At 45.8% G+C, this 27,505-nt stretch overlaps 1 protein-coding gene across 1 annotated transcript in view; it reads right to left on the reverse strand.

Moving 5' to 3' along the window:
- Window positions 1–27,505, reverse strand: part of LOXHD1 (lipoxygenase homology PLAT domains 1) — a 201,731-nt gene that overhangs the window by 89,510 nt on the left and 84,716 nt on the right. The window contains exons 15-21 of the mRNA XM_089895136.1: window positions 20,312–20,388; window positions 17,933–18,129; window positions 15,336–15,528; window positions 11,290–11,450; window positions 8,322–8,790; window positions 7,717–7,871; window positions 5,170–5,303 (exon numbers count right to left, since the gene is read on the reverse strand). Coding sequence (XP_089751262.1) covers window positions 5,170–5,303; window positions 7,717–7,871; window positions 8,322–8,790; window positions 11,290–11,450; window positions 15,336–15,528; window positions 17,933–18,129; window positions 20,312–20,388 — 1,386 coding nt within the window. The remainder of the gene's footprint in view (window positions 1–5,169; window positions 5,304–7,716; window positions 7,872–8,321; window positions 8,791–11,289; window positions 11,451–15,335; window positions 15,529–17,932; window positions 18,130–20,311; window positions 20,389–27,505) is intronic.

Raw genomic sequence — 27,505 nt, forward strand, 5'->3', positions numbered from 1 at the left:
AGATGTTTGTTCTCCACATCTGGGTCTCTATTTCTGCCTTGCAAACTGGTTCATCTGTACCATTTTTCTAGATTCCACATATGTGTTAATATATGATATTTGTTTTTCTCTTTCTGACTTACTTCACTCTCTATGACAATCTCAAGGTCCATCCACATCTCTACAAATGACCTAATTTCGTTCCATTTTATGGCTGAGTAACATTCCATTGTATATATGTACCACATTTTCTTTATCCATTTGTCTGTCGATGGGCATTTAGGTTGCTTCCATGACCTGGCTATTGTAAATAGAGCTGCAATGAACATTGTTGTGCATGTGTCTTTTTGAATTTTGGTTTTCTCTGGGTATACGCCCAGTAGTGGGATTGCTGGGACATACGGTAATTCTAATTTTAGTTTTTTAAGGAACCTCCATACTGTTCTCCCTAGTGGCTGTATCAATTTACATTCCCACCAACAGTGCAAGAGGGTTCCCTTTTCTCCACACCCTCTCCAGCATTTGTTGTTTGGAGATTTTCCGATGATGCCCATTCTAACTGGTGTGAGGTGATACCTCATTGTAGTTTTGATTTGCATTTCTCTAATAATTAGTGATGTTGAGCATCTTTTCATGTGCCTCTTGGCCATCTGTATGTCTTCTTTGGAGAAATGTCTATTTAGGTCTTCTGCCCATTTTTTGATTGGGTTGTTTAGTTTTTTTTTAATATTGAGCTGCATGAGCTGTTTATATATTTTGGAGATTAATCCTTTGTTTGTTGATTCATTTGCAAATATTTTCTCCCATTCTGAGGGTTGTCTTTTTGTCTTGTTTATAGTTTCCTTTGCTATGCAAAAGCTTTTAAGTTTCATTAGGTCCCATTTGTTTATTTTGTTTTTATTTCCATTACTCTAGGAGAGGGGTCAAAAAAGATCTTGCTGTGATTTATGTCAAGGAGTGTTCTTCCTATGTTTTCCTCTAAGAGTTTTACAGTGTCCGTTCTTACATTTAGGTATTTAATCCATTTTGCGTTTATTTTTGTGTATGGTGTTAGGGCATTTTCTAATTTCATTCTTTTACATGTAGCTGTCCAGTTTTCCCAGCACCACTTTTTTTTTTAAATTTATATTTATTTATTTTTGGCTGTGTTGGGTCTTCATTGCTGCACGCGGCTTTTCTCTAGTTGTGGGGAGTGGGGGCTACTCATCGTTGCAGTGCACGGGCTTCTCATGGCAGTGGCTTCTCTTGCTGCAGAGCATGGGCTCTAGGCGCATGGGCTTCAGTTAGTTGTGGCACATGGGCTCAGTAGTTGTGGCTCACGGGCTCTACAGAGCAGGCTCAGTAGTTGTGGTGCATGGGCTTAGTTGCCCTGTGGCACATGGGATCTTCCCAGACCAGGGCTCGAACCCATGTCCCCTGCATTGGCAGGAGGATTCTTAGCCACTGTGCCACCAGGGAAGTCCCCAGCACCACTTACCGAAGAGACTTTTTCTCCATTGTATATCCTTGCCTTCTTTGTCATAGATTAGTTGACCATAGGTGTGTGGGTTTATCTCTGGGCTTTCTATCCTGTTCCATTGATCTATACTTCTGTTTTTGTTCCAGTACCATATTGTCTTGATTACTGTAGCTTTGTAGTATAGTCTGAAGTCAGGGAATCTGATTCCTCCAGCTCTGTTTTTTACCCTCAAGATTGCTTTGGCTATTCCGGGTCTTCCATGTCTCCATACAAATTTTAGGATTTTTTGTTCCAGTTCTGTTCTGTCTTGATGATCTGTCCATTGATGTAAATGAGGTATTAAAGTCTCCCACTATTTTTGTGTTACTGTCGATTTCCTCTTTTATAGCTGTTAGCATTTGCCTTATGTATTGAGGTGCTCCTATGTTGGGTGCATATATATTTATAATTGTTATATCTTCTTCTTGGATTGATCTCTTGATCATTACATAGTGTCCTTCCTTGTCTTTTGTAACATTCTTTATTTTAAAGTCTATTTTATCTGATATGAGTATTGCTACTCCAGCTTTCTCTTGATTTCCATTTGCATGGAGTATCTTTTCCCATCCCCTAACTTTCAGTCCGTATGTGTCCCTAGGTCTGAAATGGGTCTCTTTTAGACAGCATATATGTGGGTCTTGTTTTTGTATCCATTCAGCGAGCCTGTGTCTTTTGGTTGGAGCATTTAATCCATTCACATTTAAGGTAATTATCGATATGTATGTTCCTATTACCATTTTCTTAATTGTTTTGGGTTTGTTTTTGTAAGTCCTTTTCTTCTCTTGTGTTTCCCACTTAGAGAAGTTCTTTTAGCATTTGCTGTAGAGCTGGTTTGGTGGTGCTGAATTCTCTTAACTTTTGCTTGTCTCTAAAGCTTTTGATTTCTCTGTCGAACCTGAATGAGATCCTTGCCGTGTAGAGTAGGTTTGGTTGTAGGTTCTTCCCTTTCATCACTTTAAATATGTCATGCCACTCCCTTCTGGCTTGTAGAGTTTCTGCTGAGAAATCAGCTGTTAACCTTATGGGAGTTCCCTTGTATGTTATTTGTTGTTTTTCCCTTGTTGCTTTTAATAATTTTTCTTTGTCTTTAATTTTTGTCAGTTTGATTACTATGTGTCTCAGTGTGTTTCTCCTTGGGTTTATCCTGCCTGGGACTCTCTGCACTTCCTGGACTTGGGTGGCTATTTCCTTTCCCATGGTAGAGAAGTTTTCGAGTATAATCTCTTCAAATATTTTCTCAGGTCCTTTCTCTCTCTCTTCTCATTCTGGGACCACTGTATGTGAACGTTGTTGCGTTTAATGTTGTCCCAGAGGTCTCTTAGGCTGTCTTCATTTCTTTTCATTCTTTTTTCTTTATTCTGTTCCGTGGCAGTGATTTCCACCATTCTGTCTTCCAGGTCACTTATCCGTTCTTCTGCCTCAGGTATTCTGCTATTGATTCCTTCCAGTGTATTTTTCATTTCAGTTATTGTATTGCTCATCTCCGTTTGTTTGTTCCTTAATTCTTCTAGGTTTTTATCAAACATTTCTTGCATCTTCTCACTCTTTGCCTTCATTCTTTTTCCAAGGTCCTGGATCATCTTCACTATCATTATTCTGAATTCTTTTTCTGGAAGGTTGCCTATCTCCACTTTATTTAGCTGTTTTTCTGGTGTTTTATCTTGTTCCTTCATCTGATACATAGTCCTCTGCCTTTTCATTTTGTCTGTCTTTCTGTGAATGTGGTTTTTGTTCCACAGGCTGCAGGACTGTAGTTCTTCTTGCTTGTGCTGTCTGCCCTCTGGTGGATGAGGCTATCTAAGAGGCTTGTGCAAGCTTCCTGATGGGAGGGACTGGTGGTGGGTAGATCTGGGTGTTGCTCTGGTGGGCAGAGTTCAGTAAAACTTTAATAGGCTTGTCTGCTGGTGGGTGGGGCTGAGTTCCCTCCCTGTTGGTCGTTTGGCCTGAGGTGACCCAGCACTGGATCCTACAGCCTCTTTGGTGGGGCTAATGGTGGACTACGGGAAGGCTCACGCCAAGGAGTACTTCCCAGAACTTCTGCTGCCAGTGTCCTTATCCTCGTGGTGAGCCACAGCTGCCCCCCTCCTCTGCAGGAGAACCTCCAATACAAGCAGGTAGGTCTGGTTCAGTCTCCTATGGGGTCACTGCTCCTTCCCCCGGGTCCCGGTGCACACACTACTTTGTGTGTGCCCTCCATGAGTGGAGTCTCTGTTTCCCCCAGTCCTGTTGAAGTCCTGCAATCAAATCCTGCTAGGCTTCAAAGTCTGATTCTCTAGGAATTCCTCCTCCCATTGCCAGATGCTAAGGTTGGGAAGCCTGATGTGGGGCTCAGAACCTTCACTCCAGTTGGTGGACTTCTGTGGTATAATTGTTCTCCAGTCCATAAGTCACCCACCCAGAGGTTATGGGATTTGATTCTATTGTGATTGCACCACTCCTACCATCTCATTGAGGCTTTGCCTTTGGCTTTGGATGTGGGGTATCTTTTTTGGTGAGTTCCAGTGTCTTCCTGTCGATGATTGTTCAGCAGTTAGTTGTGATTCTTACAAGGGGGAGTGAGCGCACGTCCTTCTACTCCACCATCTTGAACCAGTCTCCCATGATTTTACATCTATCTCCCAGGGCAGGCTTTGCTCAGAGTTGCTCTCTCCACTTGCAAGTGGTTGGAGCTGGCTCAGCACAGAGCCCTCATTGCTGCTCAATACCAAGGAAACAAAGAAAAGAAACTGTACAGCACCAATGGGAAAGGATGGCGAGGGAAGAGGAGGAGATAAGGGGAGTGAGCTCCTGAGGCTAGTTGTGAATCTGAAGCAGGGGCCAGCAAACTATGGCCTGTGGGCCAAATCTGGCCCACCTGCTTATGTATATCCCACAAACTAAGCAGAGATCTCACATCTTTAAATGGTTGAAAAAAATCTAAAAACAATAATATTTTGTGAAATGTGAAAATTACTTGGAATTCAAGTTTCAGTGTCTATAAATGAAGTTTTAGTGAAACACATCCACTTCAATTCACTTAGCATCATCTATGGCTGCTTTTCTGCAGCAAAGGCAAAGTCGAACAGTTGTTACAGAGACCAAATGGCCCTGAAAACCTAAAATATTTGCTCTCTGGCCTTTACAGAATAAGTTTGCTTATTTCTAGTCTAGAACATTAAAACAATGTCCTGGAAGTCACTTTGTACATGGAGAGACTTATGGGTTCTAAGTCTGGCCATGGAGATTGGGCCATGGCAAGGACAGAAAACCTGACTTTCTGAAATGATGGAGTCAAGAACTGGATTGGATGTCCTACCAGACTGTCACCTGACAGGACAAGCAGCTGAGGGGCTGCTCAGGGAGAGGGAAGGGAGGGAGGCAATGCCCACCCAGCCAGCTCCATGGGCCAAACCCACGTCCTAGACACCCCATCCCCACCCTCACCCACCACAGCCACACTACCCCCACCCTCACCCGCCACAGCCACCCCACCCCCATCTGCACCCACCACAGCCACCCCACCCCCACCCTCACCCGCCACAGCCACCCCACCCCCACCCTCACCCGCCACAGCCACCCTACCCCAACCCTCACCCACCACAGCCACCCTACCCCAACCCTCACCCATCACAGCCACCCCACTCCCACGCTTTTTTCCATGACTACTTCGTGGCAGGCATGGCCTTCCCTCCCTCCCCTCCAGTCCCACTCACGTGATCTCGTTGTTCATGTCAATGATGTCTATTCTGTCCAGGAACCAGCCTGGTCTGTTGCCCGAGTTGTCATGGCGAATCCGAATCTTGGTCAGGGGGCCAAGGTCAATGGCGTAGATGGTGAAGGTGTCTGTCTGGGAAGGGTCAGAGTAGCACACTGGGGGGCAGCCCTCCCCACCTCGCCATCAGCTTCACCTTCCCAGGACCTGGGGCAGCCTGAGACCGGCTGTAAGACCCAAAGCATCAGGGGGAAGGGGGAATGGAAAATGCAGTCAGTTGTCTGGTGTTCGGTCTACTCTATTGGTTTTTGTTTTTGTTTATTGAGTTATCATTAATATACAATATTATATTAGTTTCAGGTGTACAACATAGTGTTTCGCTGTTTTTATACATTATGGAATGATCACCACATAAAGACCAGTTACCATCATTGTTACAACATTATTGACTATATTCCTTATGCGTACATTCCATTCCTGTGTCTTACTTATTTTATAGCTGGAAGTTTGCAACTCTTAATTCCCTTCACCTATTGCACTATTGTCTTTACACCTGCACCTGCCAGGGAGGTCTCACTTTCACTATGTCCTGCAAGGTGGAGGGAGGAGTAGGAGGGTGACGAAGGTGACCATAAGAGAGGAGTAGAGGAGAAAACAGGTTGGCTGGGCGCTCCCAGTTGTGTTATGGGGAGTGTGTGTGTGTGTGTGTGTACGGCCTGCTGCTTGGGTGTGTGCTGAGACCACGTGCTGCGTGTGCACATATGTGCATAAACTCCTTCAACCATAAATTTTAATTAAGTGCCTACTATAAGCCAAAGTGCAAATCTAAAGTGACTGACAGAATCCGGAGTGTAAGACTTGGACTGCTCACCATTCAGGTGAGAAGAGAGACTGTGTACGATACAAGTACTGCTCACCATTCAGGTGAAGAGAGACTGTGTACGATACAAGTACTGCTCACCATTCAGGTGAAGAGAGACTGTGTACGATACAAGTACTGCTCACCATTCAGGTGAAGAGAGACTGTGTACGATACAAGTACTGCTCACCATTCAGGTGAAGAGAGACTGTGTACGATACAAGTACTGCTCACCATTCAGGTGAGAAGAGAGACCGTGTACGATACAAGTACTGCTCACCATTCAGGTGAAGAGAGACTGTGTATGATACAAGTACTGCTCACCATTCAGGTGAAGAGAGACTGTGTACGATACAAGTACACACATGCGCACTGGAGGAATCAGATGATACCAGGACCCACTGAATTTTGTATACCCTTCACCTAGATTTTGCAACATTTGCTTTCTCTCCCACACTCTCTTGCCCTTTCTCTATTTTTTTTCTGAATCATTTGAAAGTATATGGCAGATATCATGATCCTCTACTCAAATTCTTCAACATAGATTTTCTAAGAACGAGGACATTCTCATATAATCAGAGTACAATGACCAAATTCAGGAAACTTAAAGTCAACACACTATTATCTAACATACAGTCCCTATTCAAATTTCATCAGCTGTACCAGTTACACCCTCTATAGCAATTTTCTTCCAATGCCAGCCATCATAGTGGCTATAATTTTTAAATGAAAGTACTGAAACACAGAAATAAATCCTGATTCTCAGGTCATGGGAAGGCAGTGTTGAAGGAAAAAGCAGGGGATATCTGAAATAAATCAAGCAATGAGCCCAGAAGTATTTTTAATGAATTTGGTTTATTTCTGGTTTTCCTCTGTGTTGATAAGGGAATCTGGCTTTGGGACAGGGGCAGAAATGGGAAAGGTGAGATGAGAGACAGTCTAGCCAGAAGATGTAGTAAAATCTCAAAGGACAAGAATGACAGATGTCTTTTTCCATGCTTTTCCTACTATACCTAGAAGAGGGAGAGGTATGCATTTCTCTAAATGCTCAAAAGCCTTCGTGGCGTCACTGCCTCAGGATGCAGGTTGGGCTTCTCAGCCTGTCCTTCAAGGCTCTCATGCCCTCACCCCTTAAATTGGTCCCATCAAGCTTCCCAGAGGCAGCGCCCACCATGGCTTGGCATTAACCACAGCATAGCGAGAAGACCCACTGGCCTCCAACTGGCCTTCCACACTTCCACTCCCCCGTCTTTGTCATGCGGTCACATCTTCAGAGAACACCTCTCTCACTGTCATCTTTAGACATGGACACCATAGTCACCCACCACGGCCCAGTTCACATCCCTCCTTCTCACTAAGATCCCCCCGAAGCACCATCTTACGGCCAGCACGTCCTCCTTGAACCCCTGCCCCACTCACTCAGCACCTGAGCCTCTGCTACCTATACTATCTCCAGTTAGTTGCTGTGGGCTTCCTGGCACTGATCCCCACCTGTGCCTTTCTTAGGTCCCCACCACAAAGCGCCGGTACTTACAGAAGAGGCACTTCCATTCTACCTGGCTGGATTGAACAGACCACACCGCTGGACACAGCAGTGCTCTGCTGGGTGGAGCTGCCTCAGGAATCACCACAGGGCTCTCTCCATCTGGGTCCCACCCACCGCCTGGGGTCAGAGAGCCCAAGCCCTACCTGCCCCTGCTCAAACTTGTTGGACTTGTCCGACTTCTTTAGGGGCCGCTCTCCCGTGTCCCCATATTCCTCCCCGTAGATGGTCAGGAAGACATTGGCATCGGTGCCAGCCTTGGGCACACTCCCCGTGATCACCTGGACCTCGTAGGTGTTGGCTGGGGACACAAAACACACAGTGTTGAGGACACCTGGGCCTCGGGGTGGACCTGAGGCTCAACCCCTCTGATCTAGCCACATGGTGGGAGTAGGAAGGACCTCCGGGTACACCCGCATCTACATTAACCTAGAATTGAGCCCGTCCCTCCTCCCTATCCAAGACTTCCCTTTGCCATGAAGCCCAAGAGGCTGAGAGTCCTGGCAAAACTCACAGTCAGCAACCCTCCTACCGATGGCCCCCACGTGGAGTTACAGCGAGTTATACCAGGGCTCCTTCCAAGAGTCTCAGGACAAGGGCAATGCCAACCCCAGCAAAGAACTGTCCGTGGAGGCATTTCAGCAGAGGGCAGGTGAGGAGAGCCACGGGCCCCCCACGTGAGAGGAGAGCTGGGCACCCTCCCCCTCCCTGCCACCCCCCAGGGGACCGTCTGACACCTCCTCAGGCTTACGCTCAGGACCCTCTCGGCCTGCAGGCACCAGCTCCACGACAAGTTCATTGTCCTCCTTGCCCCGGGCCAGCCAGCGGTGGGCGTCGAACTTGTACTCCTCGATCACCTCCTGCATCCCGGGTCCAAATTCCTCCTCCTCCTCCTCCTCCTCGGTGTCCTCGTCCTCCTCCTCCGACGAGGACTCCTCCGACGAGGACTCTTCCTCCTCGTCCCCCTCGTCCTCCTCGTCGCTGCCCTTCTTCTTCTTCTTCTTCCTCTGCAGCTTGGCCTTCAGACGCTCCTTTTTGAGCAGCTGCCGCAACTTGTCCTTCTCCTTCTTCCTCCGCGCCTCCTCCTCGGGTGTGAGGTCCTCCTCCCGCACTGCCGTGTGCCGCAGCCACACGGTGTCCACGAACCAGCTGGGGCTGAAGCCCTCGCCCGTGTGGCCGAGCCGGATCTTGAAGACCTGGCCCACGTCCGCCGCCTCCAGCTGCTCAAAGCGCGGGGCAGTGGCTGGGGGTCGGGGGTGGCATCCGCCCCGCCCCCTGAGGAGCCTGGCGCGTCTTGCGCCAGGAGCGTGGGATGAAGAGGCTGGGACCTCTGAGCTCAAAGTTGCCACCGCTCCTCTCGTGCACACAAGCCTGGTTTCCCTTCCCGCCTCCCCCTCCCCCCAAGCGGGTGTCCTTCTAAACCCCTGTACAGAGGGCAAAGATGGTCTCCCTCCCTCTGTCTCTTTCCCCCTTTACACACACACACACACACACACACCACATCACACTCATTCCTTTTTTTTTTTTAATTGCGGTACGCTGGCCTCTCACTGTTGTGGCCTCTCCCGTTGCGGAGCACAGGCTCTGGACGCGCAGGCTCGGCGGCCATGGCGCACGGGCCCAGCCGCTCCGCGGCATGTGGGATCTTCCCGGACCGGGGCACGAACCCGTGTCCCCCGCATCGGCAGGCGGACTCTCAACCACTGTGCCACCAGGGAAGCCCTCATTCCTATTTTTTTTTTTAATTCCATATCTTCATCTTTATTCCCTCACGCAGAATGCCTTCATTCCTTCCTCTACCTCTAAAACCTATTCATTCTCATTCCTGAGCTTTATTATTACCTTATTTTTTTTAGTTTGTGCTTTTCTGTGCTCTCCTTCGAAACATTTTTTTTCAGCATTAATTATATATAAATTTTGCAAGAAGCAAAAAATAAGTGTTATTTTTCAAAAAATAGAAGTCTCCCCCAGGCCCCTCCTGCACACCAGCATCTCCTCTCCCTGGGAGCTCAGAGGGGAGGGGGCCCAGAGCTTGGCCCGGCCTGGATGCCCTCTTTGCCCATGAGCTCTGGTGTCTGCACATCAAGTGGGAATTCCTGAGAGCAGGGACTGTTCGTTCTTGCTTTTCTCTCCCACTGGGCCTAGCACGTGGCTGGCTCAAAAGGCAGTGTCCGTGGATTTAGCTTTGCTTCAGAGGATCAGGTCCTTGACCTTCGATCTGCCACTCTGTTCTGAGCCTCATACTGAGGGGTGGTCTGGCCCCTGCAGAGCTCAGGGGACAGCTCACATGGAGTTCCTGCCGGTCGGGCCACTCTTAGGGCTCCCTGTGCTGATGGGCCCTTGCCTGGGTGTTTGACAATCCTTAAAGCCCAGTCCCACCAGTTCTCTGCTTGTGTGCTGGGGAAACTGAGGCCCAGGGCTGTCCTATGAGTTGTTCAGTGTCCCATAATTGGAGCCCAGGCCTAGATGAGAACTCGGGCCTTCTGACTCCTGGTTCATGAAGACACAATGCAGCCAAAACCATCTTTGTGAGAAAATTATTAGCCAGAATGGAGTCCAGGGCCCCCAGGAAGAGGAACGTATTTTTCTCAGCTACATAGGGGATGGGCTCTCAATACGGTAAGTCCCTTCTTCAGCACATTCCATCTCCTCTCTAGTGCTTTCCAGGTCACAGCATCCTTGCAAGCCAGCTCACTTGCTGTCCCCTCTCCCCCCATCTGTCTGCCCAGCCGTGAATGCAGCCACCACCATGTGCAGCCATGCAGTCTGTTCACATCCAGAAGATGCCCTGCTCTTACATCTGCATGACTTGATTTCCCAAGTACTTTCCCTGACTTTGACTATTTTGATCTCTCCAGGGGCTGTGAAGCAGGCCAGGCAGGTATTATGAAGCTAGGTTTGAGCTGATAAAGAAGCTGAGGCTCAGAGAGAGGAACCGCTCTGCATCCTCAGCAGTGTAATGAGGGGTTGGACTCCAGGAGGCCCCTTCAGTGTTAACATTCCAGACACCTGTGACCCTGGCCCAGCTCAGCCAGGACCCTCTCCGCTGGGCACTGGGTTAGGACTCTTTGCTGAGGGCCAAGCTGCTTGGGGCACACAGACACTCATAGACCAGCCAGCATGAATACGCTTCATGCACACACAGGCCTGCAGACACACACATGCACACACGCACTCATGTCCCACATAAAACATTCATGTGCCGCCCCAAGGGGCACCACCCTTGCATCCTCCTTCCTCTCCTGTCAACAACATGCTCGCACTCTCATCTCTTTTTCTCCTCTACTCGAAGGGACGTGAGGAGGCCTGGGGCCCTCAGAACACAGCGGGGAGACCCCAAGCTTCCCAGTATCCTGTTTGGGGGCACGGCCCCGCCCTCAGGCTGAGTGAGTGGTAGAATCGGAGGCCAAGGCTGGGAATGAATGTAGTAACCAAGGGTCTCGTGCGGTATTTTGCTAAATTAGAATCACCTGCTCCAGCAGGTCTCAGAATTGGCAGCATATTAGTATCTCTGGTAAAGCATTCAGAAACATTCCCAGAAAACACGTTCAACCATAAAGGTTCTGATTTAACTGATGCAGGCGTAGACCAGGCAGCCCTTTTTTCCTAAAGCTCCCCAGGTGATTCTAATAAGAAGCCAGGGCTGAGAACCAATCCCTCCACTTTCAGACATCTGCTGGGCCCTCTGTTGACAACCCCACTGCTTTGCCCACACACACCTGGAATGTGTCCTTGGATGCCCGCTCAAACACTTTTGAGCGGCTGGAGAGGAAGAGCACTTCTGTCTTGCCTTCCTCGCCGTAGATCTGCATGTAGACTCGGGCAGTGGTGCTTGCGCCGCCCACATCCCCTGTCCAAATCTCAACCTCGTAGTGGATCACTGGGTGGGCACATGGGGGAGAAATGGGACATTTAGTAATAACAGTAGTAGTAATCATTACAAAGCAAACACTTCGCAAGCCTGTACCCTGTGTCTGGTGCTTCTTAGGCATTATCTTATCCAACCCTCCCATCAATATCATAAACCCCATTATTTCCATTTTGAAGATTGCCAAACTGAGGCTTAGAAGAATTGAGCAGGTGGTGGAAATGGCAAACCCAAGCCATCAGACTCCAGAGCTCAGTTACCCTGTGTGTCACACATGTCCTCTGGAGCCAGGGATGAAGAGTAGTCAGTACATCAGCTGGCACCTCTGCTGTGTGCCTACCCCCGGGCAGACACCACAGTGCAGAAAGAAGTAGAAGGCTGTGTGTTTGTTTCTTTTCCTTATTTCCAGTAAAGGAGGAGGGGTTGAAATGATAATTTTCATTTAAACATATGCACCTTTCAGATGATATCAACAGATAACAGCTACACAGAGAATTGTCTGTATTTTGAAGTAGTAATACTTGATCAAGCTGTTAGAGGGTGGAAATGTGTTACAGGTATTTATCCCTAGAGGGCACTTCCCACAGGAGAGCAAAATGTCTCCCAGAACTGTGGGACCATATTTATTCAAAGTGACTATTACAAGACTTGCCCTCTCAGCAATGCTATAAGACAAAATCAATTTTTTTCAAGTTAAGACTTATTTTCAACAAGATGAGGGATCTCCCACTACCATAGCAATGTGAGAAATTGGGGGCTGAAAACAAGAGGACTAGCTGAGAGCCTGAAGAAGTTGAACTAGATATATTGGCCTCAGCTGGGAGTGAGGGTGGGCTAGCAGATGGACAACAGGGGGACTCAGGAAAAGCCGGCATTGTGAATGGAGAGAACCCTGAACCCAGTTCCCTCTCTCGGTTCTTAGAAAAATAGCAGCCAGGATTATACAAAATTAGGACAGAGAAAAATGAGCATTCAGAGAACAAGAGCCAGCTCTTGGGAATGAATGTGGTATTAGCTGAAATAAAATATTCCAAAGCAACGGTAAAGTCAAGGAGAGTTCTGAAGTTCAAAAAGGAAATTTCCCAAGAACAAATGATAGAAAGGTAAGAAAATCAGAGGAAGTCCAGCATCTCACTACAAGTTCAGTTCTAAAGGAAACAGAGGAAATAGAGAGGTGGAAATTGTCAAAGAAATAAATACAAAAAAGGGTCCCAAAACTAAAAAATGCTTCTAGATTGAAGGAGCCCGTGAGTTCCCAGAAGATTGGATGAAACTAAAATCACAAAAGGCAGCGAGGACATCATGAAATTTCAGAATGCTAAGGATAGAAATAGGATCCTATAGGCTTTTAGAGAGAAAAAATCCAAAGTGTTGGGTAACAGAATGGCATCAGACTTCCCAAATGCAACCCTGGGAGCTAGAAGATGGTAGAATAATTCCTTCTAAACTCTGAGCTCGAACTCAGAATTCTCTAACAAGCCAAATTATGGATCAATGGTGAGAGTAGACCAAAGACATTTGCAGACATTCAAATTTTCCATTGCAGAGGAGAATGTGTTCCCTCTAAAATGAGGGAATAAACCAAAGCAGAGGAAGGCATGAAATCCAGGAAACAGGAGATTTGACCCAGATGAGAGAAGAATGGAATGTCCAAAAGATAGTAGAAAGGAAGTCTCAAAAGGACAGCTTCATGGCAGCCTAGAGAACAGGACAGAGTTTCCCTTGAGACAGGGAGTGGGGGAGAAGAGTGCAGAGAGGAAAGCAACAGAATTCCTGTTGGGTTTGAACATATGAAAAGAATTTTAGTTCTATTGGGAAGATGGAGATAAGATGGTGTAATGGCAGAATTGCGTACCCCCAAAATTCATGCTGATACTCTAACCCTTAGTATCTCAGAATGTGACTGTATTTGGAGACAGGGCCTTCATAGAGGTGATTAAGTTAAAATGAGGCCATTAAGGTGGGTCCCAATCCAATGGCTGGTGTCGTTGTAAGAAGAGATTGGGACACAGACATGCACATGCACACAGGAAGACCCTGTGAGAGACAGTGAGAAGGTGGCCATCTGCAAGCCCAGGACAGAGGAAACCCAACCTGCTGACACCTTGATCTTGGACTTCCAGACTCCAGAACTGGGAGAAAACACATTTTTGTTGCTTAAGCCACCTAGTCTGTGATATTTTTTATGGTAGCCCTAGCACACTAAGGCAGATAGGTGGGTATACAGATGGGTATATAGAAATATAGATGGGTATATCGAAAACTCTGCTAATGAATAAATGAGGCTATTATTAACTCCAGAAAAAACAAAAAGTTGTCTAAAAATTAAATTTAATTGTTATAAGTAGGTGTCAGTAGTGAAGAATATTTACATGGTTATAATATGTACAAATCAAATATTGATTATTGAAGGCTGGAAGGAGGGGATTGTGTGTGTGCATGCATGCACACGAGCCTGTGTTAAAAAAGCTACATCCTCCTCTTGCATAGTAGGAAGTCAGTAATTAATGTCTATGACTGAAAAATCAAGAAATTGGTAAGCATATTATTGAAAATATGGAGATACATTTCAGAGGAAAAAGCTAAAGTAATTAAAAAGCTGTTACCTCTGAAGAAAGGGGATGGGTTGAGGGAAGAGGTAGGTAAGGGAACTCCTGCTTTTTCATCTTTATCTTGTTAACTAGTACCTGTATTACTATGATGGAAATCAAGTTTTAACTCATAAAAAGAGGGAAGGAGTTAATTCTTCATACTGGCAGGTACCATTACAAAGCATGTGTATATGCTTTGTATATATGTGACACAGCCCTCAAGGAATTTACAGGTTAGTTGGGGAGGGAAAATGCACACAGTGAAAAGACACAAGGAGCCTGGAAGAGGAAGAGCTGAGTTTGTAGTGGGTTCTTTCTCAGAGAAGCTTCCTGTGGGAGTGAGCCTCGGATGCCTGCTTTCAGGGTAGGTGCGGAAACGCACAGGTGAGAGGAGGGACATTGTCTGTACCAGGGTTGGTCCCACGGTCTTCCTGACCGTCTAGATAACCTCTTGTTTCTCTGACCCCTACCTAATCTATGGCTCTCACATCATGTGCAGTGGTGGCCAGATCACCTTGAACTTCACCTCCATTCAAAGATGTTTCTGGGAATTCCCTGGAGGTCCGGTGGTTAGGACTCCATGCTTCCACTGCAAGGGACATGGGTTCCATCCCCGGTCAGGGAACTAAGATCCCACATGCTGCATGGCGCGGCCAAAAAAAGGAATATAGCTTGTCAGCCCTGTGTTCAAGAGGAGTTTGAGAAATAGTCTTCCCCCCAGGAAGATTGGGGAGGAATCTCTGTGCCAGAGAAACATTGAATGGTCTGTTTTGCTCATGGCTGCCTCTGCAAAGCCTAGGGCAGCGCTGGCACAGAGAAACATTCAACGTATATTTATTGAATAAATAAATGAATAAACAGCTTATCTCCTCCCCAGTCTTCCCGGGGGGGAAGACTATTTCTCAAACTCCTCTTGAACACAGGGCTGACAAGCTATATTCCTTTTTTTGGCCGCGCCATGCAGCATGTGGGATCTTAGTTCCCCGACCGGGGATGGAACCCATGTCCCTTGCAGTGGAAGCATGGAGTCCTAACCACTGGACCTCCAGGGAATTCCCAGAAAGTATATTTCTTAATAAAGTCATTTGCTGCCTTTATCCCCGAAAACAATGTTTTATCCATTGAGTCCTCAGTCTCCTCATCTGTAAAAGGAGCCCCGTTTCCCTCCCAGAACCCTGGTACCAGGGACAACTGGAAGTTCCCCCCTTTGAGACAAGACCCAAGTCGCCCACAGTCCCTCTTCCTTCCCTGTTGCCCCACCCTACAGGGAACATTGTTGACGGTCCCACCACGGCCACCTCCGTACATTTCTGGATGTCCACGACATCGCTGGGGTACAGCTCCACCTCCAGGCGCCCATCGGCCTTGTTCTTATCCAGCCAGCGGTTGGCAGGGAAGATGTACTGCTTGCCTTGGCGGGGCACGTGGATCTGGATGCTGCCCAGGAACCAGCTGGCGTTCATGCCCGTGTTGTCGTGCCCGATCACCAGCCGGTTGATCTGGAAGGAAACCCACGGTGCAAGTGAGCAAGGAGCCACTGCGTAGAAACCTTCATCCCTCCATCCCTACCCACCCCCAAACACCGGCACAAATGGCCCTCCCCAACCCGGTCTCCAGTTCCTTGGGAGGCGCAGGCTTAGCAGGAGGAGGCTGGGTCCCAGGCTTGCCTGCCCCCAGCCAGCCAGGGCACCAGGGCACCACCTCTGCTGCCTGGAGCCTCTGTCCTCAAGTCTTTAGTCCAGCTCACCTCCTGGGTACATTGTGAGAAACAAGTGTGGGAACAGGTATGGCAGGAGCTTTGAAAGCTCCAGTATGTACTGAAAGTTAGGTGGTGGACTTCCTAAGAATGCGGTGAATGCACAAGAAAGCAAACGTTCAAAGTATTCACCAACAGCTTCTGACAGCTACGCTGGTGATTTGGCTTTGTTTTGTTTTAAACCATCCACTATTGTACGTATTTTTACATGTCTTCTTCGACACAGCCATCCTACAGGTGATAGAATATGCAGACAGCCTCTTAGGGCTCTGTCATTCTGTGTCCAATTCCTCCTCTCACTCTTAGCACTGAAGTGCATTTTTTCCCTGTAATACTCCATAGTTCAGTTGCTTCACTATTTTATATTTTATGTTAATCTTTGCCCACAGGTAACATAGATGAGCGCATAAATGATCATGTTACCATCCTTAAATGTACCTAGCTCTTCAACATTCAAATGACTTTTATGTTTTTTTTGAAATGCTGTATACAGGGCAATTCTAACATCAGATGGAATTATCAGATGGCCTTTGAGATCCCTTCCAGCACCCCCTAGATCCTCTTTGTGGTGGTTTGGAGGAGTGAGGCTTGCCGTGAGTCTGGTGCCCAAAGGCTAGGTTTAGAAAATTGTCCCTGTAAGCCTTGCTCTCACTCTTATGCATACTAAGTGCACCTTTGCAGCTGGTAACGGAAGCATTATCGCAGCTGAGTGCATGTAGCCCGATCCCCTGGAATTGTGGGAAGGAGACCGACTATATCTACAGACACAGCCTGAGAGCCTTTGGGGTGTGTGCCAAGGGGCACGGGAGAGCTTCGTTGTCTTTCTGTGGTGCTGGGACTGTGACAGAGCAAAGACTGGGACAGGTATTTTCTACCTGATGTGACAGAAAGCACCTTAATGGCAGGGACTGCCTGTCAGTTCCACAATGACCAGCACCGGACGTGAGCAATGGTTCAGTCAATAACAGCTAGTGTTTATTGAACACACTACTGCATGTGGGTGTTACTAACATAGTTAACGCTATAACAATCCCATTGGGATCCCTTTTGATAGTAATGAGGAAACTGAGGCAAACAGAGATGAAGTAACTTGCACACGGCAGGTACGTGGAAACACTGGGCTTCAGACCCAGGCTGTCGGCAGCCTGAAACCACGCTCCCACCCTCTTGGCCACACTGTTTGTTGAGGGGGTTTCAGAAACACAAGAAGGGCCCAAACGCACTCCCCCATCCCTCTGATGTCTCATTTATCTGTTGGCTGTTGCCAGAAATCCTTAGTAATGCAAACAGCATTTCAGTCTACAATTATTAATTCAGCTTAAAATGTAAATACATTTGGATCAAGGAAAATCTTGATTTAAGCTCATTACCTTCAAGATATAAATGACTGACATGAGATCATTCCCCAGAGCACCTGAAATAAGGTGAGGCTCACCAAGAGGGGAAGGGGTTAGCAAAGGGGAGGTTGTAACCCTCTCAGTTTCCACAAGCCACCGCCTGAGACGGGCAGGTGATAACATGAAGCCCAGCTCTTTCTAGAAAAGTCTCCAACACTTGAGTGCAGGCAGTCAGATACACACTTCTCCAGGCGAAGTGCTCAGACCCCTCGCAGCAGGGCCACCTGGAGACATGATGGAGGGAGACCCTTGGGGGCCCCATCCTCTAAGGCAGAGTCTCTCAGGTGTGGCCTGGGAGTAAACACTGAAACAGGCTTCCTGAGCGTCACTCTGATATACACTCTAGTTTGGAATTGGGAAGTATTTTCAGTCCCTCTTTACAGCTTTTCCTCCTCTCTTCCTTCCCTGTACACCACAGTCCCCTTCTCCAGTGTTTGGGACCCAGGTCCATCAGTCCTGGCTATGGAGGTAAAGGAAATGTTGGGATTACAGCCACTAAGAATATATCTTCAAGCCCCAAAGAGATTCTGGAAGCTTGACCACTGTTCACATGTCTTCTGCTGCTCTAGGTCATAACTGGAAAACAACGTACTTCACTACCCATGCCCTTGGGCATTTTTTTCCTTCAAAATGGGTTCATCTGTGTGTCTGCAAGTGTGTGTGTGTGTGTGTGTGTGTGTGTATCCATGTGCAGATACACGCAGGTGAACGGGTAAGATGCCATCAGATGGTCTCAGGAATAAGACTTACGGGTCCAATGTTCAGGGTCTCCAGGGTGAACTCATCCACCTGGCCACGTTCAAAGTAGTCTTTCAGGTTGTTGTCAGATACAAGAAGATCTTGCTTGATGGTGTCAGATTTGTCCCCATAGAGCTTGATGTAGACTGTGGAATCTGTGCTGGCCCCAGGGACGTCCCCAGTCTTCAGGCTGATGTGATAGCGGAAGTCTGAACAGCCCGAGGCAGGAGGCAGGAAGGGAGGGTTTAGTGCAGGGTGAGCGGGAGGGAGCGTGGGGCAGGAGGCTGTTCCGCCAGGGCTGGGACGCTCAGTTGGGGGTTGGGAGCCCAGGGTCTTGCTCTCTTTATGTAACCCTGAGACTGGGGGGGTGGCTCCCGCCAGCCCCCCTCATCTCAAAATCAGAATTCTAATACCTGCTTGGCCTGCCCCACGGGGTGTGAATGCACTGGGAACAGGAAGGCTTGCAAAGAATACTAAAATGTAAGAGACAAGGATTTAAAGCAAACACCTCATGCAATTTCTTATCTGATGGATGAAGAAACTGAGGCAAAGGGAGCATCTACCTCCCTGCAGACAGTGTGTAGCACGTTTACACGGTGTTAGTGCTGAGTGTTCTGACCTCGGCTTTACAGGTGAGGAATCTGAACGTCAGAAGAGAATGTATTTGGCTCAAGATGGCAACAGTTAAGAAGGAGCCAACCTAGCATTAAACACTAGGCATTCAACATTAAGCATATTTGAGAGTTGTGTTTTACACAATCATTTAAGAAAGTAACCTTGTATTCATTTTTTAAAAATTGAGAAAATGGAGAAATGGAAGCTGAGTTTTAGCAAATAAACTTTCTGGCATGATATTGAAATAATCACAACTACTTTCTTTGAACTATTATGTATTGATGTTTATATATTAAAATAAAATAGTTGGAGATATTAAAAAAAAGAAGAAGAAGGAGTCAGCTATGAGGGAAACCCTAACATGGACCCCGTTCGGCCCCGTTCTCAACTGAAATGCCATGCTGATGCTACTCCATCTTATGACCTAGAAAGGTCTTCATCGTCTGTCCACAAGGGAGGATACAAAGGCCTGGTAAAAGGCAAGTCCTGGGATAACCTGAGCCACGACCCCAAGTCCTATAGGTTTGTTGCAGGGTATGGGTCTTGGGAATGAGGAGGGAAGCACTGAGAAGGCAAGTGATGCTAGTTCCAAGGCCCACTGTGCATGGCTGTCTCGGGGCCTTCCAGCACTGGCAAAAAAGACTCAGAGAAAGGCAGCTGAGCACAGCTGCTGCGGGGACAGCCCTACAGACCCGCCAGGCCCTGGTAGAGGCCAGACCTGTGGGTATGGCCCACACCCGCTCCTCCAGGGACACCTGAGGGCACCGAGGAAGTGGCTTTTGTCCTTCTTGCTGTAAAGATATAGCAGGAACTGAGAAAAAAAGACCTCTTCTTTACACCATTTTCCATCTAAATCCTTTCAAAAGCTCTGACTTGGGAGTGGAGAGCCTGAAGGGTCCTTTCCATGTGGTAAAGCAGGGCTTGCTGGAGTAGAAAGGGCAAGGCAGGGAGACACAGACTCCTGGGCACTGGTACACTGCTGGGTGCAGACCTGGCTGTACTAGGGGATCCCCTTGCCACAGGCATGGGTCGTGTGTCTAATGGGGGCATTAGTTCATCTCTTAAGGATCATCCCAGCTCTTAAATTCTGTAATTCTGCATTCAGAGAATGTAGAATTCCAACTCTTCAGTTTTCTATCTGACCTTACAAAGATATTTAGCTCCACCAGATGTGTCCCCATCTGACAAATGGGCATAACAACATCAGCTCTGCCTACCTTCTGGGGTTATCTCAGGGCTCACATGAGATAATCAATGATAAATATGAGGTCTTGTAAAAGAAATGAGGTGTTGGTATTACTGAGGATTCTGGGTATGTTTCTTTTAAACTTTGTCTAATGCTCATGATCAAACCAAGGCACTTGAAGAAATAACACCATTAAGGAAAGCTGTAAGGTCTCCAGGATAATTCTTGGCATTGAAAACAATGTTTTCATTGTACAGCCCCTTCCAAACGTGTTTATCCTCTCCAGGCCCTGAATGATAGGTACCCCCAGCAATGGGCAACATTAGCCTGTGTTACTGCTCTTGTTACTCTCATTGACAGAGGCCCACATGCGTCAGGGCCCCACACTGAGGGCCATAACGCAGCTGTGTGCACAGCGCAGACAGACAGATTTCCAGATCCTCCCTCAGAGCCTCCTCCTCTCCACCCTGCCCAGTGCTGCCTCCGTGGAGTGAAGGGCGTGTGCTTTCCCCAACTGCCTTCTAAGCAGCCAAGGGAGGGCGTCCGTCCTGCCCAGGGCACACCTACCACCTGTCCTCAGGACAACTTACTCTTCAGTGTCGCATTGCTGTCGCTGGGCAGCAACTCTCGGACCAACTGCCCATCATCCTTATCCTTGTCCAACCACCTGCTGGGCAAACGAGGGGCTGTTAGCTCTTTGAGTGGGACAGCCTGACAACCAACCATCACACAATTCATGCAGAGTCACCAGGAGGCCAGAGCTTTGAACTCAGCAAAGGGAAATGGTTCTACCAGAGCTCAGAACAAAGGATCCCAAACCAGACTAGGGAAGGAGGGCTGCCCTGGGGAGGTGATATCTGGCTGAGACTGGAAGGATGACAAAGAGTTAACCAGGAGAGGAAGGAGGCGCATTCAGAGTGAACAACATGCTAGGACGGAGTGGAGCCTCCAGGAGCAGACGGACAGCCAGTGTAGATGGAATGGAATGAGTGAACGGTGCAGTGCTGGCAGATGAGGCTGGAGAGGTGGCAGGGTCACTTGATGTGGAACCTCGGTAATCATGGTAAAGAGTCTGCCCTAAAAGCCATGAACACCTGTGTCATCGTTATCATAAAAAAAAACAACCCACCTCTTTTTCTAAGAGTCCATCATGTGCGTGGCACTGTGATGAGAGCTCTGGGGTGGGGAGAAGGCAGAGAAGATGCACTATGATGAATAAGACACAGCCCAGCCCCTGGAGAACCTGCAGTCTAGTTAAGAAGGCAGGACAGACTGGCTGAGGTACCGGAGACCAAGACAAGGATGGATGTTAAACCAAAGTAAGTGCAACAGAAGTGTGGAGAAGTGAGAAGGGCTCATGGTGAAGGGCCACTGATCTGAGTCCTCAAGGATGAATGAGATTTGCCAACAAGGAGAAGCTGGGTCTGGACCCTGCAGGGCTGGGATTTGAGGGCTATGACTCATCAATATGTCAGAGTGGGCCATGGCATCTGCCAGTGGAAAAGACATTGGACCAATTTGCCTGAAAAGCACTGCTCCCACAGAGCACAGAGACCCAGGCTGGGAAATCAGACAATCGTGCAAGCACGAGTTATCCAGGCCCCAGTACTCAAGACAGTCTGTGATATGGGCTGATGGCAAAAGAAGAGACACCCTCAGTGTTCTCCAGGGCAATGGGGAAACCAAGGTACTTGCTTCTTGACCATTTGTCTACATCTTGGTGCTTGTCTTTGCAGCCCACTCCTATTATACTCCCTAGAGGGAGGCAATCCCTGGGCCATAGAACCTATCAAAGGAAGTCAAAGCACTGTCTCCTCCCCAGCGCTCCCAACATGGAGCTCAGGCTTCTCTAAACCACAGTCCTCTCTGCCAATATACTGCTCCCCTCCCCAGGGTCAATTCAGGCAACACTGTGGTCTCTCACATCTCTTCGCTCTTGCCCTCCCCCACTAAGTACATGATCTTACATTCCCATGGGACCTTGCTATCAGCTGGCTGTTAGCTACCATTGACTACTACACATAAATAGATAAGCAACAGGATCTACTGTATAACACGGGGAACTATATTCAATATCCTGTAATAGCCTATAATGTAAAGTAATCTGAAAAATATAATTGAATCACTACCTGAGACTAACACAATATTGTAAATCAACTATACTTCAATTAAAAAAAGAAAACACTAGCTGACAATTAAGTTGTTATGCTTCCCATGAGCTTTCATGCTGTGAATCTAGAACACCAAAAACCGTCTGAGATTATAAGACATTAAGGTACAAACTCATGGCTTTGATGACAGGGTAAGGGAGAGATTTTGGGGAGCAAGGGAGTACTGACTAGAGCTCCTCAATCAACCTCTGATTGTCCTGCTGAGGTCACTGCAGCATCTCCCACACACTTGGAGACCACGGAGGAGGAGGCAGTGATGTGGCCCTGTCAGTATGCTCACAGGGACAGGGAGGGTGGATAGTCAGCAGGCCACTGGCCATCGCAAAATCCCATCTGCTCTCCCTTCTTTCTCTCCACCACTTCTCCATCCCCAGGCCCTCCCCAGCAGCAGAGGAAACCATGACTTGTCATTTCAGTTTCCACCTAAATACTTGCAGGATATTAATAGGTATTTCCAAATATAGTCATTTTCTTTCAGCTTCAAACACTTCAGCCCAGTTTCAGAGTGAGATGTTGCTAAATGGATAAGCCAGTCTGCTGGAGATTTTATTACTCTTTCTCTGGGCTCACAAAAATGTGCAAGTATGCACACATGTGCACACACACGTACATACATAAACACAAACACATGCACACACATAAACACATGCACACACACATAAACACATGCACCTAAACACACACGTACACACGTAGGCACACACACACACATAAACACACACACATCTACCATAGCTAAGATGCTCACCACTCCCTGATCCTGGCAAAGAAGTTCTGATAAATAGGCCTGGTTTGTTCTCCTCTCCCAGGGAGTAAAATAATAGCTCAGGTGAAGAAAGAAGCAGTTTGTGAGCCCAGGTTCTACCTCCAGGTTCTTCAGAGTCCTCCTGGGTCCTGAAGCAGCAAATGCCATCACCACACACCTCACCAAGATATCAGAATCCATTTTCTAAGCCTCTTAGAGAGCCTCATCCACCAGAGGGCAGACAGCTGAAGCAAGAAGAACTACAATCCTGCAGCCTGTGGAACTAAAACCACATTCACAGAAAGGTAGACAAGATGAAAAGGCAGAGGGCTATATACCAGATGAAGGTACAAGATAAAACCCCAGAAAAACAACTAAATGAAGTGAAGATAGCAACCTTCCAGAAAAAGAATTCAGAATAATGATAGTGAAGACGATCCAGGACCTCGGAAAAAGAATGGAGGCAAAGATCGAGGAGATGCAAGAAATGTTTAACAAAAACCTAGAAGAATTAAGGAACAAACAGAGATGAACAATACAATAACTGAAATAAAAACTACACTAGAAGGAATCAATAGCAGAATAACTGAGGCAGAAGAACGGATAAGTGACCTGGGAGACAGAATGGTGGAAATCACTGCTACAGAACAGAATAAAGAAAAAAGAATGAAAAGAAATGCAGACAGCCTAAGAGACCTCTGGGACAACATTAAATGCACCAACATTCTCGTTATAGGGGTCCCATAAGGGAAAGAGAGAGAGAAAGGACCCGAGAAAATATTTGAAGAGATTATACTCAAAAACTTCTCTAATATGGGAAAGGAAATAGCCACCCAAGTCCAGGAAGTGCAGAGAGTCCCAGGCAGGATAAACCCAAGGAGAAACACACTGAGACACACAGTAATCAAACTGACAAAAATTAAAGACAAAGAAAAATTATTAAAAGCAACAAGGGAAAAATGACAAATAACATACAAGGGAACTCCCATAAGGTTAACAGCTGATTTCTCAGCAGAAACTCTACAAGCCAGAAGGGAGTGGCAAGATATATTTAAAGCGACGAAAGGGAAGTACCTACAACCAAGCCTACTCTACCCGGCAAGGATCTCATTCAGATTCGACAGAGAAATCAAAAGCTTTACAGACAAGCAAAAGCTAAGAGAATTCAGCACCACCAGACCAGCTGTGCAACAAATGCTAAAGGAACTCCTCTAGGTGGGAAAGAGACTAGCAACTTAAAACAACCTTGTACATATATAGACTGCTATATCAAAACATCACAGGAACAGCAAACCCAAAACTACAATAGATATACACACACAAAAGAAAAAGCAACAGAAACACAACACTAAAGATGGTCATCAAACCACAAGAGAACAAAAGAGGAAGGAAAGAAAAAAGACCTACAAAAAGAAACCCAAAACAATTAAGAAAATGGCAATAGGAATACACATATCGATAATTACCTTAAATGTGAATGGATTAAATGCACCAACCAAAAGACATAGACTGGCTGAATGGATTTGAAAACAAGACCCATGTATATGCTGTCTACAGGAGACCCACTGCAGACCTAGGGACACATACAGCCTGAAAGTGAGGAGATGGAAGAAGGTCTTCCATGCAAATGGAATTCAAAAGAAAGCTGGAGTAGAATACTCATAACAGACAAAATAGACCTAACAATAAAGACGGTTATAAGAGACAAAGAAGGACACTACATAACAATCAAGGGATCAATCCAAGAAGAAGATATAACAATTGTAAACATATATGCATGCAACATAGGAGCACCTCGACATATAAGACAAATACTAACAGCCATAAAGGGAGAAATTGACAGTTACACAATAACAGTGGGGATGTTAACACTCCATTTTTATCAATGGACAGATCATCCAGACAGAAAATTAATAAGGAAACACAAGCTTTAAATGACAAAATAGACCAGATAGATTTAATTGATATTTATAGGACATTGCATCCAAAAACAGCAGATTACACTTTCTTTTCAAGTGCACATGGAACATTCTCCAGGATTGACCACATCCTGGGCCACAAAGCAAGCCTCGGTTAATTTAAGAAATTGAAATCATATCAAGCATCTTTTCCGACCACAATGCTATGAGATTAGAAATGAACTACAAGAAAAAAAAACTATAAAAAACACAAACATGTGGAGGCTAAACAATTTGCTACTTAACAACCAATGGATCACTGAAGAAATCAAAGAGGAAATAAAAAAATACCTAGAGACAAATGAAAATGAAAGCACAACCATCCAAAACCTATGGGATACAACAAAAGCAGTTCTAAGAGGAAAGCTTATAGCAATACAATCTTACCTCAGGAAACAAGAAAAATCTCAAATAAACAAGCTAACCTTACACCCAAAGCAACTAGAGAAAGAAGAACAAACAAAACTGAAAGTCAGTAGAAAGAAAGAAATCATAAAGATCAGAGCAGAAATAAATGAAATAGAGACAAGGAAGACAATAGCAAAGATCAATGAAACAAAAAGCTGGTTCTTGGAAAAGATAAACAAAATTGATAACCCTTTAGCCAGACTCATCAAGGACAAAAGGGAGAGGACTCAAATCAATAAAATTAGAAATGAAAAAGGGGAAGTTACAACTGACACTACAGAAATACAAAGGATCACAAGAGACTACTACATGCAACTGTATGCCAATAAAATGGACAACCTGGAAGAAATGGACAAATTCTTAGAAAGGTACAGTCTCCCAAGACTGAACCAGGAAGCATTAGAAAATATGAACAGACCAATCACAAACACTGAAATTGAAACTATAATTTAAAAACTCCCAACAAACAAAAGTCCAGGACCTGATGGCTTCACAGGAGAATTCTATCAAACATTTAGAGAAGAGCTAACACCTATCCTTCTGAAAGTTTTCCCAAAAATTGCAGAGGAAGGAAGACTCCCAAACTCATTCTATGAGGCCACAATCACCCTGATGCCGAAACCAGACAAAGATACCACTGGAAAAGAAATTTACAGGCCAATATCACTGATGAACATAGATGCAAAAATCCTCAACAAAATGCTAGCAATTCAAATCCAAAAATACATTAAAAGGCTCATACACCATGATTGAGTGGGATTTATCCCAGGGGTGCAAGGATTCTTCAATATCCACAAATCAATCAATGTGATACACCACATCCACAAATTGAAGAATAAAAACCATATGATCATCTCAAAAGATACAGAAAAAGCTTTTGACAAAATTCAACACCCATTTATGATAAAAACTCTCCAGAAAGTGGGCATAGAGGGAACCTACCTCAATGTAATAAAGGCCATATACAACAAACCTACAGCTAGCATCATACTCAATGGTGAAAAGCTGAAAGCATTTCCTCTAAGATCAGGAATAAGACAAGGATGCCCACTCTCACCACTTTCATTCAACATAGTTTTGGAAGCCCTAACTACAGCAGAGAAGAAAAAGAAATAAAAGGAACCCAAATTAGAAAAGAAGAAGTTAAACAGTCACTCCTTGCAGATGACATGATATTATACATAGAAAAGCCTAAAGCCGCTACCAGAAAACTACTAGAGCTCATCAATAAATTTGGGAAAGTTGCAGGCTACTAAATTAATACACAGAAATCTGTTGCATTTCTATACACTAACAATGAAAGATCAGAAAGAGAAAGTCAAGAAACAATCCCATTTCCCATTGCATCAGAAAGAATAAAATACCTAAGGAGACAAAAGACCTAAGGAATAAAGCTACCTAAGGAGACAAAAGACCTGTACTCCAAAAACTATAAGATGCTGATGAAAGAAATTGAAGAAGACATAAACGGATAGAAAGATATACCATGCTCTTGGATTGGAAGATTAAATATTGTGAAAATGACTATACTACCCAAGGCAATCTACAGGTTCAATACAATCCCTATCAAATTACCAATGGCATTTTTCACAGAACTAGAACAGAAAAACCCTAAAATTTGTATGGAGAAACAAAAGACCCCGAATAGCCAAAGCAATCTTGAGAAAGAAAAATGGAGCTGGAGGAATCAGGCTTCCTGACTTCAGACTATACTACAAAGCTATAGTCATCAAAACAGTATGGTACTGGCACAAAAATAGACCTATAGATCAATGGAACAGGACAGAAAGTCCAGTAATAAACCCACGCACCTATGGTCAATAAATCCATGACAAAGGAGGCAAGACTATACAATGGTGGAAAGAAAGTCTCTTCAACAAGTGGTACTGGGAAAACTGGACAGCTACATGTAAAAAAATGAAATTAGATCATTATTTAACACCATACACAAAAATAAGCTCAAAATGGATTAAAGACCTAAATGTGAGACTGGACACTGTAATACTCTTAGAGGAAAACATAGGCAGAACACTCTCTGACATAAATCACAGCAATATCTTTTCCAATCCGCCTCCCAGAGTAATGGAAATAAAAACAAAAATTAAAAAATGGGACCTAATTAAATTCAAAAGTTTTTGCACAGCAAAGGGAACCATAAACAAAATGAAAAGACAACCCACAGACTGGGAGAAAATATTTGCACATGATGGGACCGACATGGGATTAGTCTCCAAAATTTACAAACAGCTCATGCTGCTTAATATCATCAAAACAAACAACCCAATCAAAAAATGAACAGAAGACCTAAATAGACATTTTTCCAAGGAAGACATACGGATGGCCAAGAGGCACATGAAAAGATGTTCAGCATCGCTAATGATTAAAGAAATGCAAATCAAAATTACAATGAGATATCACTTCACACCAGTCAAAATGGCCATCATCAAAAAATCCACAAACAATAAATGCTGGAGAGGGTGTGGAGAGAAAGGAACCCTCCTA

Source organism: Delphinapterus leucas, chromosome 14 (genome assembly GCF_059928025.1).
Source record: "Delphinapterus leucas isolate spDelLeu-1000000601 "Yukka" chromosome 14, BTC_Dleu_Yukka2, whole genome shotgun sequence".
NCBI lineage: Eukaryota > Metazoa > Chordata > Mammalia > Artiodactyla > Monodontidae > Delphinapterus > Delphinapterus leucas.